Here is a 12,580-nt window from a genome sequence, read left to right as displayed (position 1 = left end):
CTGGTGCTTACTGTGTGCTTTCTGTGTGTGGTGCACCACCTGGGCCATGGGTCCAGAGATGAATGAGGTTCGGGCCCTGCCTTCCGGGGCCTCAAGGCCTCAAGAGGAGGTCAAATCAGCAGGTGTCTGCAAAACCCCTGACGCCCTTGGGCCTCTCATTTGAACCACTTCTGTTTCCTTTCTAATCTGAATCATACAGTGCCTGTTAGGAGGCTCAATTTCAGCTCCTCCACCTGGTATTCAGGGTCTTCTGTGGGGTGGATCCAGCCTGTCTTCCCAAACTACCTCCCCCACATCCCACGGTGGGCCCCAGATGCCAGCCACACCTCACGACACCCAGTTACCAGCTCAGAAGGTCTCTGTGGCTTTGCATATGCAGTTTCCCCAGTCTTGTGCGGATTGCCCTTCTATTCAACCTTCGAAGGCCAGCTCCAGTTCCTCTGGAGCAGGGGCTGGTGGGCACTGGGCTGACTCGAAGCACTTCACCCGTGCAGTGGAAGTGCCAGTCCTACAGGGTTAGGTTGAATGACGGCTGAGTGGGTGTGGGGGCCGGGGGTGTGCCAGTCTGGGATCCTGGCTACTTTGCTAAAGGGAGGAAAAGGCCCCTTTCACCTTCCCCAACAGGGTTCTCAGGCTGCCCCGCCCCCAGTCTGCTCTTTGTCCCCAATCCCAGGCATCTCCCTGATCATGTGGAACGCCCTGTACACGGCTGAGAAGGTTATCATTCGATGGACTCTGCTCAGTGAAGCTTGTTACTTCGGGGTCCAGTTCTTGGGTGAGTGAGGTGGGCACTGAGGGAGGGAGGCTGATGTGGTGGGGGCCCTGGCCTCATAGCCCTTGTCATTTAGTTTCCAGGAGGTGATGAAAACCTGTCCAAGGGGGAGGGATGCATGTGGCTGCTGGCCTTGTGCCTGTGCCCGTGCTCACACACCTGACACATGCCTCTATGGTCCTGAGGTCATAGCCTCCACACACGTGCACCTGCAGCCTCCTGTAACCTATCGCTTCCCTGTGTGCCCAGCACAGGTGTGGCAGCATGTGCCCAGTTCTGCCCACATGTTCACCCCAGGATCTGGTGGGGACATCAGGACAGTTTGCATATGCAGTTCCCCCAGTATGCGGGACCTGGCAGCTGGCAGGGCACCCGTGCTCAGGAGGGGCTCAGCGTGGCGTCTGTGGTAGGGGCGAGGCACCCCCTCTGACCTCTGTGCGCCCCGACCTTTCTCCCACAGTGGTCGCCGCCACGCTAGCTGAGACGGGCCTCGTGTCCCTGGGGACCCTGCTGCTTCTGGCCAGCCGCCTCCTTTTTGTTTTCATCAGTGTTTACTACTATTACCAAGTTGGCCGAAAACCCAAGAAAGTCTAGCCACTCCCTGGGCTAGTGGCCCCTCTGGGGCAGGGAGGCCCTGGGGCCTCAGTTTCCCTTTGGTTCCTGGGAGGTAGGAAGGACCCTGCCCTGCCTCAGCCCTTCCCCCAGCAGGCCGGGGTTGTGGGGGGCTGCCTGCCTTTCCTCCAGGCACTCCCCACATGCTGTGATCTTCTGGTTTTCAGGTTTGGGGTGGGAGGGGGCCTCTGCACCCATCCTTGGCCCCACACGGCAACACCTCCTTTTCTTGGGTCACTTGGCCTCCAGATCCCCTGGTCAGATGCTGACTGGAGAGCTTGAGTCATGTGGGTATTGGGCAAAGTCGACGCTCCTGCTGCCCCTTCTGCCAGGAGGCCTTTCTTTCGAGGGAGGCTGCAGATGCCTCCCTGTCTTCCCTACAGCCCAGTCAATCTGGTGTCCAAGCAGCTGAATTTGGCTACTCTGTATGCCTGGAAAACCTGAGAACTTGACCCTGCGCCACTACCCCTGACTGAGCCCTCCCCAAACTTGGGAGCCCCCTCCAGCCCTTAAGCACACACACCTACCCTTCCCACAGCCCAGCTGTGGACTGCCGGGTGGGGTGGCTGTCTTTAGGCTGGCACTTCCCCTTCAGCCTTTCTGTGAGGCAGACTACATGCAGCCAGGGCTCTGTCCCCAGCCCCAAGCCTGGCTACTACAGTCTCATCTGTGGTTTTGTTCTGAGCTGCTCTGCCTCCCCGAGCTCCTGGAGACCCCTAGGAGCCCCTTTCCCCCAACTGGCCTGCGTCCAGAGGCTTCTTGTGGCCTCGCTCACAGGCCAGCCCTGACAGATGGTCGCAGAGGCAACCCACATGGAGGCCACCTGTGTAAGCAGTGGGGCGTGGGGGTGAGGGAGAAAAAAAGGCTGTGCTGTTCCCTTGTTACTTGGTGCATCCTGCAGGGCCTGCTGTGCGTGTGGCTCAGTCCTCCCGTCCACCCCATTCCCCTGCCCAAGGACCCTGCCCTCTGGACCTCTGGCTTGGGAGGCCCCCAAGGCCTGACTGAGTAGGACTAAGTGCCCTTCAAACTCATTGCGGGAAATAAACAGAAATACTTCAGCAAGTCACCTTCTCTCATGTCCCCTCAGCCCAAATGCCCTGGAGAAGGCTAACAGCTGACTCTCAGATCTGAAGACCCCTGTCCTGCCCTTTCCCAACAGCCTGTGTGCCCCTCAGGCTGCTGGGGGGCAGCCATACTTCCAGTGCTCACAAGTGTGCACGCCAGGAATGGCAGCCCCAGGTTCTGGGGGCAGGTATGGAGAGAGTCGGCCAGGCCCCAGACTCACTCCCCATTTGGGGATAGAGTATGTTTGTGGGGGGCAAGATGGGTGGTCCTGAGCCATAGCCCAGCTCTGGCTGCTGCCAGGTGGCCCTTACCTGCAACCCACACTGGGCCTCACAACACTGTACCCCGTGGCCAGCTGTCCTTGCAGCCACACGCCCAGCTGAGGAGAGCGGCCCAGAGGATTAGGTGCCCAAGGCTGGCTGAGCTAATGCAGAGGAGCCGTGCTCATTCCTGGCATCCATTTCTTGCCACTTAAGTTTGTGCCTCTGCAGACTCCAGCCCTCTGCTGACAAGCCATGGGTAGGCCAGGAGCCCAATGCTGCCTTCAGGAGGAGGTGGCATTTGTGGCCAGCGGGCAGGGCCCCCAGGCCACGGCCATGGTCTCCATCTGACCCATGCCTTTTAAGGCCTGGCTGATCCAACTCGAGAGGGTTTATCCTAATAACCACTGGGCTGGCTTGGTGGATAGATTCCCTGGGGGTTGCAGGCAGGGAAGCCGAGCATGGGGTTTAGAGTCAGGCATCGGCTAGAGCTGAGCTGGCCAAGCTTCCTCACTCAGCTGGAGGTGGTAGAAGGGGGGCCTGGCCTTGCCAATGGGGGCCTTCTGGGATGGCACTGCCAAGGCTTTGGCACAGAGCAGTACTCATGAAGTTCTGTGCCACGTGGTAAAATATTGTAGTGAGGCCTGGAAGAAGGGGGCTTTGCAAATCATATGACCTGGGGATGAGATGTTAAGGAGGAGCGGTGGCTGAGGAAGAGGCAACAACAATCGGGAGAGGGACAAAGGGACCCACAAAATGCAGTGAGGAGGGCCCAGTGTGGGCCCAGGTCTCCAGCCTGAAGGCTTGGGAAGACCCAGCACACCCCTGCCCCAGTTTTCCCTCACCACTGGAACCCGGCTCCCTCTTGCCAAGCTCCTGCCTCAGCCGCAGCCCACCCCCACCTCCAGCCCCAATCAAGACCACCTTTCTTCATGGTCACTATTCTTTGTTCCTTTTTTTTTTTTGTAAGAAACAGTCACAGAAAGCAGTGCAAAACCATCAGTGTGGGTGTCCTGTTTTATATTACAAAAACTCCTCTTGATATATAATATAAAAAGGGATCACAGGAAATATGATAAATTAGCTCTGCTACCTACCATAAGGGACATTTACAGTTTTCAAAATAGATTTTTGACATCAGACCCACGGACAGAAAAAGGGAGCTTCAGGGAGTTGGGGGTGCTGGAGCCTCAGTATGTCTGAAGGATCCCATCTGGGTGCCTCAGGCTTAGGAGAGAGGAAAAGGGAGGCTGGAGCCCTTGAGACATTCCCCTGTCCCAGAGGCCTGCACTCTGGAGCAGGAAGGTGGCTTTTGGTAGGGGGTGGGTGTGTGACTGGCCTGCCCGGCCCTGTTACAGGGCTCAGAGGAAGTCTTGGCAAAGAGGCGTCCCTACCCTACCCCCACTCGCCCCAGCAGCCAAACAGCTGCCACCAGCACCTATTATGGGCTCTTTCTGGAGCAGCCCAGCCAAATCTTGACTTGAGAGAGGCTCAAGTCTGGCTGAGCTTCATTCTTCATGCCCCCTCAGAATGTCCACAGGCTGCCCTGCAAATAGCTACCAGCCTGGAGTAACACTATGGAGAGTGGGGCACTGCCTACTTTCCCTTTCTGTCCTGAGTGTGGTCAGTGGCAGTGGAGGTCGGTGGGGGCAGATTTAGGGCTTCTTGGCACCTTTCTGGAAAGCGCTTGGGGATGAGCCTCACCTTTGAACCCACCTGAGCCAGATGTTCCTCCATGACTTGCCCTTCCTTCCTCTCGCAGAGACCCAATTCTGAGAACAGGAGAGAGGGTGGGGACTGGTGGGACAGCAGGATTGCGGGACGGGGACCAGAGGAGATGAGAGGAGGGTGAAAGGAATCTATAGCAAGCACAGAGCTCTGGCTGCATCTCAGAAGGGGGCAGGGGACAGGGCAGGGGAGCCTGGGCATTAGGCTGAAGCTCCATCTCTCCCAGTGGTTGGAAAACCAGAGGAGCAGCTAGAAGCTGGCTGAGACAGACTAGGCCCTTCCCAGACCTGAAATGGGACTGTGGAGAGGATAGGAGGCATCATGCTGCTCCTCCCATTCCCATGCCTGTGGCAGACATCACTAATCAAGTTAAGTTGTCTGGTAGACATCACTGACTGGGATTGCAGTGCCTTTCCCCACTGAGCCTAGACCAAACCTCAGATCTGCAGCACAGCCACTCCTGATTGGCTGGGGTTGAGGCGTCTTGCAATACGGTTGCCAAAGGTGGTCTACAATTTGAGGCCTATGTATGAGGGGCTGATCTGTGGGTATGTGTGGGTGTGAGTAAGTCTGTGGGAAACCTTTCCCTGTCTGAGCCTGGAGAGGACACTCAGAAATATGCTGTGGGAGATTAGGGCCAGGAAATTATGTCCTAACAAGTATGATGAGATGCCCTAGAGATAATGGGGCTCAGGGAAGACAAAGTATGGCCTTAACACTCTGGGAAAGAGAGAGAGCAAGTGGGATGATGGATGGAACAACAGAAAAATAATAATCTCTTCTGTGGATTGAGCTGATGCTAAAATCAGAACAGTCCAAAGGCAGAAGGCTTTCTGGGAGGTAGTGAGCTCCCTGTCCTTGGAGGTATGCAAAAAGGTGGAGAAGTCTTGGCAAGGATCTTGTGGAAAATATCCAAGCCTCAGTTCTGGGTGGGAAAAGCAGAATCAGATGATCTTGGGGGTTCTTTGCAGCTCTGAGAGTCAAGGAGTGGTAGAGAACAGGAAAGAGGTTCAGCTTGTGGGGAGGGAGGGCCATGTGGAAAAGGAACTGTGGTGTGTGCACAAATGCATGTTCCTGGGGATTCAGAAAGTAGTATGGGGAGGTGGGAGGGAGGGCAGGGGGCACTTTTCAGAGTTTTAGCTATGGAGCTGGGAACAGGCCATTCCTGACCAGCCTGCCCTCTCTCTTCTGGGGAAAACAGAATACTGAGGCCAGAGAGGGGTGTAAGCAGCAGATCCAGGGGGACTGGCAGCCCTAGAAGGAGTGACAGGCAACCTGGGGACAACTGGGTTCTTGTTCAAAACTGTCATGTGTGTGCTGTGTGACTGTCGATGAGAAACTGCCCCTCTCTGGGTTTTCCAGATTATCTGGGCCAACAGATGGGAGAAGCAAGGACTCTGCCGGCTAAGTCATTTTCGGATCCAGTGTGTGCAGCCCACTCTCGGCCCCAAGCTGAGGCAAAGATAACCCATTCCTTGGAAGACCAGGGATTGCAAGCAGGTTCCAAGTCCTCAAGGACAGGGTGACTGAGTCTCTTTAGGGCCTCTGGGCTTTGGCAAACTCTTGAGATTTGCATTTGCCTCCTCGTTGCCTAAATCCTTACTTTCTTGGAACCAGGTCCTGAAGCTCTGAGAAGAGGGCCCAGGCGTGGGGCTGCCAGAGCCTGGCTGGACCCAGGGGACCTGGGACTGGTGTTCCTTTGGTCTCTACTGCAGACTGTGTCCTGGGTTCAGGCACGGGGCCCCTGCAGATACCCACCCTGGAATCCAGGCAGGGTACATCCATCCATATTTCTGTCTTCATTTTGTTTTGTTAAAAAAATATATTCCCCTGCCCTTTCTTCTGGCCACTCATGATGGCCTCACCTTGTCCCCTGGGGCCAAGAGGGCAGGGGTGTGGGAGAGGGGAGGATGTTGGGTTCTGGGCAGTGGTGGGTGGGATGAGTCTTCAGGCCACACCCTCTACTGGATGCCCCGGAAGAGGCACATGGCAAAGATCATGGCAAAAAGCTGCAAAGAAAGTAGGAGATGGCTTGTTAGGCTGGGCCCGGAGCCCACTGTGGGGCTGACACCTCCCAAGGGGAAAGGGGCCATCTTCCCTGGGACAGGAAGGGGCCTCACCCATCACTCTCTGCACACTTCTGCTGTAGAAATTTCTGGGGGAAAGGCCTTGCCAGCTACAGGCCCCTTTGCTCATTGTAGTCATGGAAAGAAGGGGGCTTTGGACATAGGTTCAAATTCAGCTCCCCTATTTGCCAGCAGCAACCTTGGGCCAAACACTTCCCTTCTCTGGGCCTGCGTATGTATCAAGAGCTTACCATGCACCAGGCATGGATTCCAAGTGCTTTCTCAGAAAGCTTTTCCCAGACCAGGAATTACCCAGAGAGATTATGTAATCTGCATAAAGTCACACAGATACAAGCAACATAGCCAGGGTTTGCCTTTAGGCATTTTGACCCCAGAGCCCATATGCATAACCCTGTACTCTCCCCTTCCAGCTCACAGGAAGGTGATGAGATTGAAGTATAAGGCAATTATCTAATGACATTAAAGATGCCTGTTGTATACTACATGCTTAATAAAAAGTTACCTGAATTGTTATTAATAGGCAGGGAAGATGTAGCCCTTCCCTAAGTTAGGAGCACAATCACTGAACACCTGCCTAATGGTCCTGAGGTGGTGGGGCAGACAGAGAGACCCTGACTCAGGGCCACTCCTCTGGCCAGATTGGCTGAGGCCCCACCCCACCTACTCTGCTGGCCAGAGCTCTGCTTGCAGTAGCACGAGGAACAGTCCCCAGACCAACAGCTCATAGCCAAACCTCAGTCTCCAGGAGGGATGATGGGGTGGGAGAAGTGAGGCTGGAACAGGGATATGGTAAAGATGCCCATCTTAGAGGAGGGTTCTGGCTCCCCGCAGGGGCCACAGCTGGACTTGCACGCTGGGTGTGAGGGCAGCAGATTAAGAACGCAGACATTGTTTAATGTGCCCCTGCTGGTCCCCATCAGCTGTAATACCCATAACACACTAGAGCAGGATTATTAGCACCACTTTGCAGATGAGGAAACTGCTTCTCAGATGTCTGTGTTTGGGGAAAGGCAGAGCTGCAAGCTGGACTTTAAAGCCCGTGTTTGCCAGCATGGGAGGTACACTAGTGATTTCCCTGGGGCACCTCACTGATGAATCTGTTTCTTGCTCATTGTTTTCTCCAGTGAGAGGACTCTTTCGTCTAGGATAGTGCTGGCACACAGTAGGGGCTCAATCCGGGCTTGCTGAATAAAAGAATGAAAGACACCCCCCCCCCCCCCCCGTTTCACGCATCCTCAATAGTCTCCACAAAACTGCTCTAAGGACACAAGTAAGTTGCTGAACAAGGTGACGCCAGGCGTTGGGAATCCCCTCCCAAGGTGGGAGGCAGAGACTGAGGACTGGCTGCCTAACTTTATTTCCCTGCAGAGCAAGGGCTGGCTGAGCCCCAGGAGTGCCCTTTCTTGGAGATGGGCAGGCCTGGGCAATGCTGCCTGTCTAAGCTCCCTATGTCCCAACCTCCCACAGCAGCGAGTTGGAGATACCTGAGAGGGTGAGTGAAGGGAGGGGACAGATTCAGGAGAGGGTGGGTGAAGTGCCACCTAGTGGTGGATTCGATAGTCTGCCGCTGCCTTCTTTTCCAGGGGGCTCTGGAGCCTTGAGGTGAAGACGGCTTAAGACCTCCCTTGTGAGGTCAACAAGCTGGCCCTGAACCTCCCCCACACAAAGGGTCTTATCTAGAAGCACTGGTTTCAGCCCCTCCCTCAAGTCATCTGTGCTGGTCCTTTCGTTGGGCCCAGGGCATCCCACACAAGATCGCTGGTCAGGAACCCAGTGTGGTTGGAGGGCTCTTTGGAGCTGGCAGGGAAACCCCAGCCAGGCTCAGGGGCCATATGCTGGACCTTGGGGGCCCAGCTAGTGGGAGAGGCATGGAGGTTGGGGTTGGGGAGCGGGGAGGCTGCAGGGAGATGGAGGAGTGACTCCCAGGCCTGCCCATCCCTACTGCCTGGAGACTTGCTCACATGTATCCAGACTCCAGCAATGACTCAGGCAGCAGGCAGACACACCTGGTCTATCACCCCTTAGTCCCCTCTGTGGGGGACCCATTTGGTCCCGAATTAGAACGTGGAGACAGAGGTGGGCTGGAGGCTTCAGGCCACAGGGACTCTTCCCTAGACTCCAAGTGTGTCTTGTTTCTGGGGAGCCACAGAAGTGGGGCCTTTACTTACCTCGATGGCCAGAACCCCTATGGCGAGAGCTCCAGCCAGGTAGACGTAGGTTTCGAAGGTGTTGAGGATCACTGTGTAACAGCCCTGGGAGGGAAGGACCAGAGGTGAAGCCACAGCTGAGCAACAGTCCAGGGTCGGGACTTGGGTATGAAGCCTTAGACCTGACTTGTGGCCCCAAAGCCCAGGAAGCAGCAGGCTTCTGGCCAAACCCATGTGAACAGTTTGGTGGGAAGGAGGAGGGAGGCCGGAGTCCTACAAACCCAGGAATTTGGCGACATTACCCCAAGGACCCTCCTAGCCCTCTAGTCCCTAAGGCAAGGCTGAAAACTGCCAGCTTGAGTGCTGAGGCAGCCTGAGACCCTGTCTGTGCAGCTGCCATGGCGACTGAAATATTGGGACATTTTCCACGGACTAAAGGAGAGCGAGGAGGGAGTGCACAAAGCCAGTGCTGCCAGCCGTGACTGCTGCCCACTCTTACCCTGAGTGCCTCACACCTTGGTCCCCTCTACATTCACCACCGCCGCTCCCCCGTACCATGCTGACCAGAGACTGATGCATGGCAGGTGCTTTGAAGGAAATGTATTTTTAAAAGGGGAAAATTATCTTTCTTTTATAAGAAACTACATATTCTTTGGGTCCAGGTAGAGGACTGCAAAGGAGCAAGCCTCGGTGGGGGTAGGAGATCATCCCCTGTCCGTGTTGAGTAGCTGTTGCTGTTTCTAAGCTCTGCTGAGACACTTGGGTGCTCACCCCCTGCCTTGCCAGCTGGAAGTACAAATGCCTCCTCATGAGGCTGCACCTAAGCTCCCAGGCAGCAAAGCCTGATGCAGGCATTCGGCCAGGTGGATGCCGTGGCACCCACCTGGTGCAGGCTAGCCAGAAGCTGGGCAGGACAGGCTCCCACGGGCCCTCCCTCGAGCCCCCTGGAGCAAACGTGATATACCTGGATAAAGAGACCCCACCAGCACGATGGTCTGGATCCCCAGTGCTCTTGGGGCTGACTGTGTGAGAATCATCTGGGGGGCAGGGAGGGTTAACGTTACAGATACCATGGCTTTCCCTGTGAGACTCTGGATCAGTAGTCTGCGTGGGGCCCAGGGACCTGCACTGAGCATCCGACCTAGGTGGTTTCTAATGCCTGTGCCTTAGCCAGGCTATGAGACATCCCAGGCCTGGTGAGGACAGCAAGGAAAGGTCTCAGCTGGACCCTGGGGCCTTGGCTCAGCTGTGCCGCTAGGAGCCCTGCCAAGGGCTATGGGATTGAGATGGAGCCCTAAGGTGGGCCCAGGGCATCCCACACAAGGTAGCTGGTCAGGAACCCAGTGTGGTTGGAAGGCCCTTTGGAGCTGGCAGGGAAACCCCAGCCAGGCTCAGGGGCCACCTGTTGGAACAGATCTCAAACTGCCACCTCCCCTGCTCTGCTTAGCTCTTTTTAAAGCATCAGAACCCCCACAAGTAGAACACCCAAAGCTGACCTGTTCTGGAAAGAAGGAAAGGGAGACATGGAGCAGCCTAGGAGGGAGGCTTCTGGCCTCCCACCCCTCAGGGTGCCACGTGCCCCTGGGGTCAGTCCCAGCACCCAGTACCCCACCCCATCCTCTACCCCAACACACCCTGGGTTAGTAATGCACCTTGAGGGACCACCCAGATGGGAAGCCACAATAACCTTCGAACCACACATGGGCCCCTGCTGCCTGGCTGGGCTCCCAGTCCAGCCCTACCACTTGCTCACTGGGTGACCTTGAGCCATTTACTTCCTTTTTATATGCCTCAGTTGCTTCATCTATCAAATGGGACTATTTAGATTAACTACTTAATAGAATTGGGGTGAGAGTAACATGAGACTATAGATAAAGCATTTCAAATAGTGTTGGCATAGTGTAACCCTCCCAACCTGTTAGGACTATCCTCCCTCCCTCTGTGCTCCTCTTAGCACATCCTGGCTGGTGGAAGGTATCTGAGCACAGCTGGGTATGTGGGTTTATTTCCTATGTCCCTGGTTGTCACTGTAAGACAATCCTTCTCTCTCTGCATACGCACACACTTATCTGCATGCACACACACACCTATCCCACAAGGGGACAGGGGAGGCAGTAAATCTTGGCTATGTCATGAAGTTGATTTGACATGCCTTTTTGACCTGGCCTTGTCCAGAAGAGGCAGGATATCCCTGCACCCCTCTGCTGCAGGCAGAGCACCTTGGACCTTAACTGCTCATTGCTCCTCGTTGGATTGTTTGGGTCCCTGGACTGAATCAAGCTGAGCCGGTTGGCCAGTGGTGGTCCTAGTACTGAGACACCCTTGGAGACAGCAGAAGGAGAGGGGGCAGTGGCCGGGACGTTGCCACCAACACTGAGGGAGCACCCACTCTGCTGAGGACTTCTCTGGGACCCGTGTGCTTTTCCTTGCCAAGTCGTCATTACAGCCCTTGCCAGGAGGGCCTCCCCTACACTGAAGATGTGAGGAAAAGGGGGAGGAGCAGCCAGACAACCGTGCCCAGGTTACCCCCAAGGAGGAGGGGAAGCTGGGATTCACAGTGAGGAGCATCCAAGCTCCCTCTCTTTCCTTTGCTCAGAGAAGGGCTGGGCATCAGGAGTGCTTGGTTCTCACTCATCCCAGCCATTTCCTGGCTCCAGGCCCAGACCTCCTGTCTGTACCCTGGGTATCACCTCTTCCTCTCTCTTAGATGGCTGCCCACCCCTTACCCCAGCCCTGCCCCATGAGACACTGCAGGGGACCCTCTCAGCTTGCCATCACAGCCTGCCAGTCCCCTTATCAAGCAGCTGCCACCCGCCCACAACCTCCCTCTGCAGGGAGTGAACATCCCCCTGCTCCTGACCATAGTTGCCCCCCAACACAACCTAATCTGAAAAGGGCAGCTAGGCCAGAGGTGCCACACAACCATACCCGTATGTGTATGTCCATCGGGGACCTTCCCCCAAGCTCCAGCTCCATATCCTGAACTGCCCACGGGGCACCTCTGCTTAGATGTCCCAAGGGCTCACTGTGCCCCAAACCAGATTTGAGATCTTCTACCAAATCAGAACCTATGGAGTCATGCTCAATATCTCTTCAGCTCCCTTCCTGAAGTAGATTTATCACCAGAGTTGGTAAATTTTACTTCCTGGTTAATTTCTCAGATCCATACACCTCTCTGCATCTCCACTGCCATCACCCACATCTAACCTATCATCATTTCTCACTGGGACCAGTGTAAAAATTCCTTCTGTCCACTTAGGCCCTCTTCTTCTGCTGGGCCACTGAGCAGCCAGAGCACCAACACAACCACATGGAATTTGGCATGGGTTTCCATTGCTCTGCCAGCATCCTCACCTGGGCCCACTGGCCCTGCATGGTCTGGCCTGCTGATGTTCTCGCCTTGAGCTAGTCTTGCTTTATTCACTGTGCCCCACCCCTGCTGTCCTTCTCTTGGTTCTGGAACATACCACGCTCCCTGCCACCCCAGGGCCTTTGCACATGCTGCTCTCATACTCTGGCTGGAATGCTTTTCCCATGTCAGGAGGATGAAGGTGGGGAGAACAAGGGATAAAGCATTGCTAATAAAGCAGAGAAACAGCGGTACTGTGAGTAGGGGAAACTTAAGATCATACGGACAAATGGGGAATATGGCCTGGAGTCAAGGTCTAGCAAAGTCATTATCCACTGGGAGATACCCCTGATTTGTTTCCATCAGGAGAGCACATTCCTGACCTGCGTGGGTGACTATCACGACCCAGGGAAGTCTGAGGAGTGAGTTGGAGAAGCTTCCATGTGGGTTTGACTCATATCAGTGGGGAAGCCTGACTATGCATCACCTGCTCTCAGGATTTCCTCATTACTCTTCATTGGAGTTCAGTGGTAAACAGTGCTGGTGGACTAACTCAGCAC

General features: G+C 55.4%; 2 protein-coding genes across 8 annotated transcripts in view; one reads left to right on the top strand and one right to left on the bottom strand.

Annotated features, from left to right (window-relative positions):
• Nucleotides 1-12,580, top strand: part of TP53I11 (tumor protein p53 inducible protein 11) — a 48,800-nt gene that overhangs the window by 14,123 nt on the left and 22,097 nt on the right. For 3 of the 6 annotated variants that reach the window (XM_036996669.2, XM_036996666.2, XM_036996665.2), the window contains one exon: nucleotides 674-775. In XM_036996669.2, coding sequence (XP_036852564.1) covers nucleotides 674-775 — 102 coding nt within the window. Of the gene's footprint in view, nucleotides 1-673; nucleotides 776-1,232; nucleotides 2,443-5,799; nucleotides 5,967-12,580 lie in introns of those variants that run through there. The other 3 variants (XM_017656498.3, XM_017656496.3, XM_036996670.2) reach the window with 2 other exon arrangements.
• TSPAN18 (tetraspanin 18) overlaps nucleotides 6,308-12,580 on the bottom strand; it is a 182,308-nt gene continuing 176,035 nt past the window's right edge. For both annotated transcript variants that reach the window (XM_073216450.1, XM_036996664.2), the window contains 2 exons: nucleotides 8,693-8,776; nucleotides 6,308-6,446 (listed from right to left, as the gene is read on the bottom strand). In XM_073216450.1, coding sequence (XP_073072551.1) covers nucleotides 6,399-6,446; nucleotides 8,693-8,776 — 132 coding nt within the window. In that variant the 3' untranslated portion in view covers nucleotides 6,308-6,398. The remainder of the gene's footprint in view (nucleotides 6,447-8,692; nucleotides 8,777-12,580) is intronic.

The sequence above is a fragment of the Manis javanica genome, chromosome 11 (assembly GCF_040802235.1).
Source record: "Manis javanica isolate MJ-LG chromosome 11, MJ_LKY, whole genome shotgun sequence".
In the NCBI taxonomy this organism is placed as follows: Eukaryota; Metazoa; Chordata; class Mammalia; order Pholidota; family Manidae; genus Manis; species Manis javanica.
Note: the sequence above shows the minus strand (reverse complement) of the source record. Positions and strands in the feature narration are given on the sequence as shown.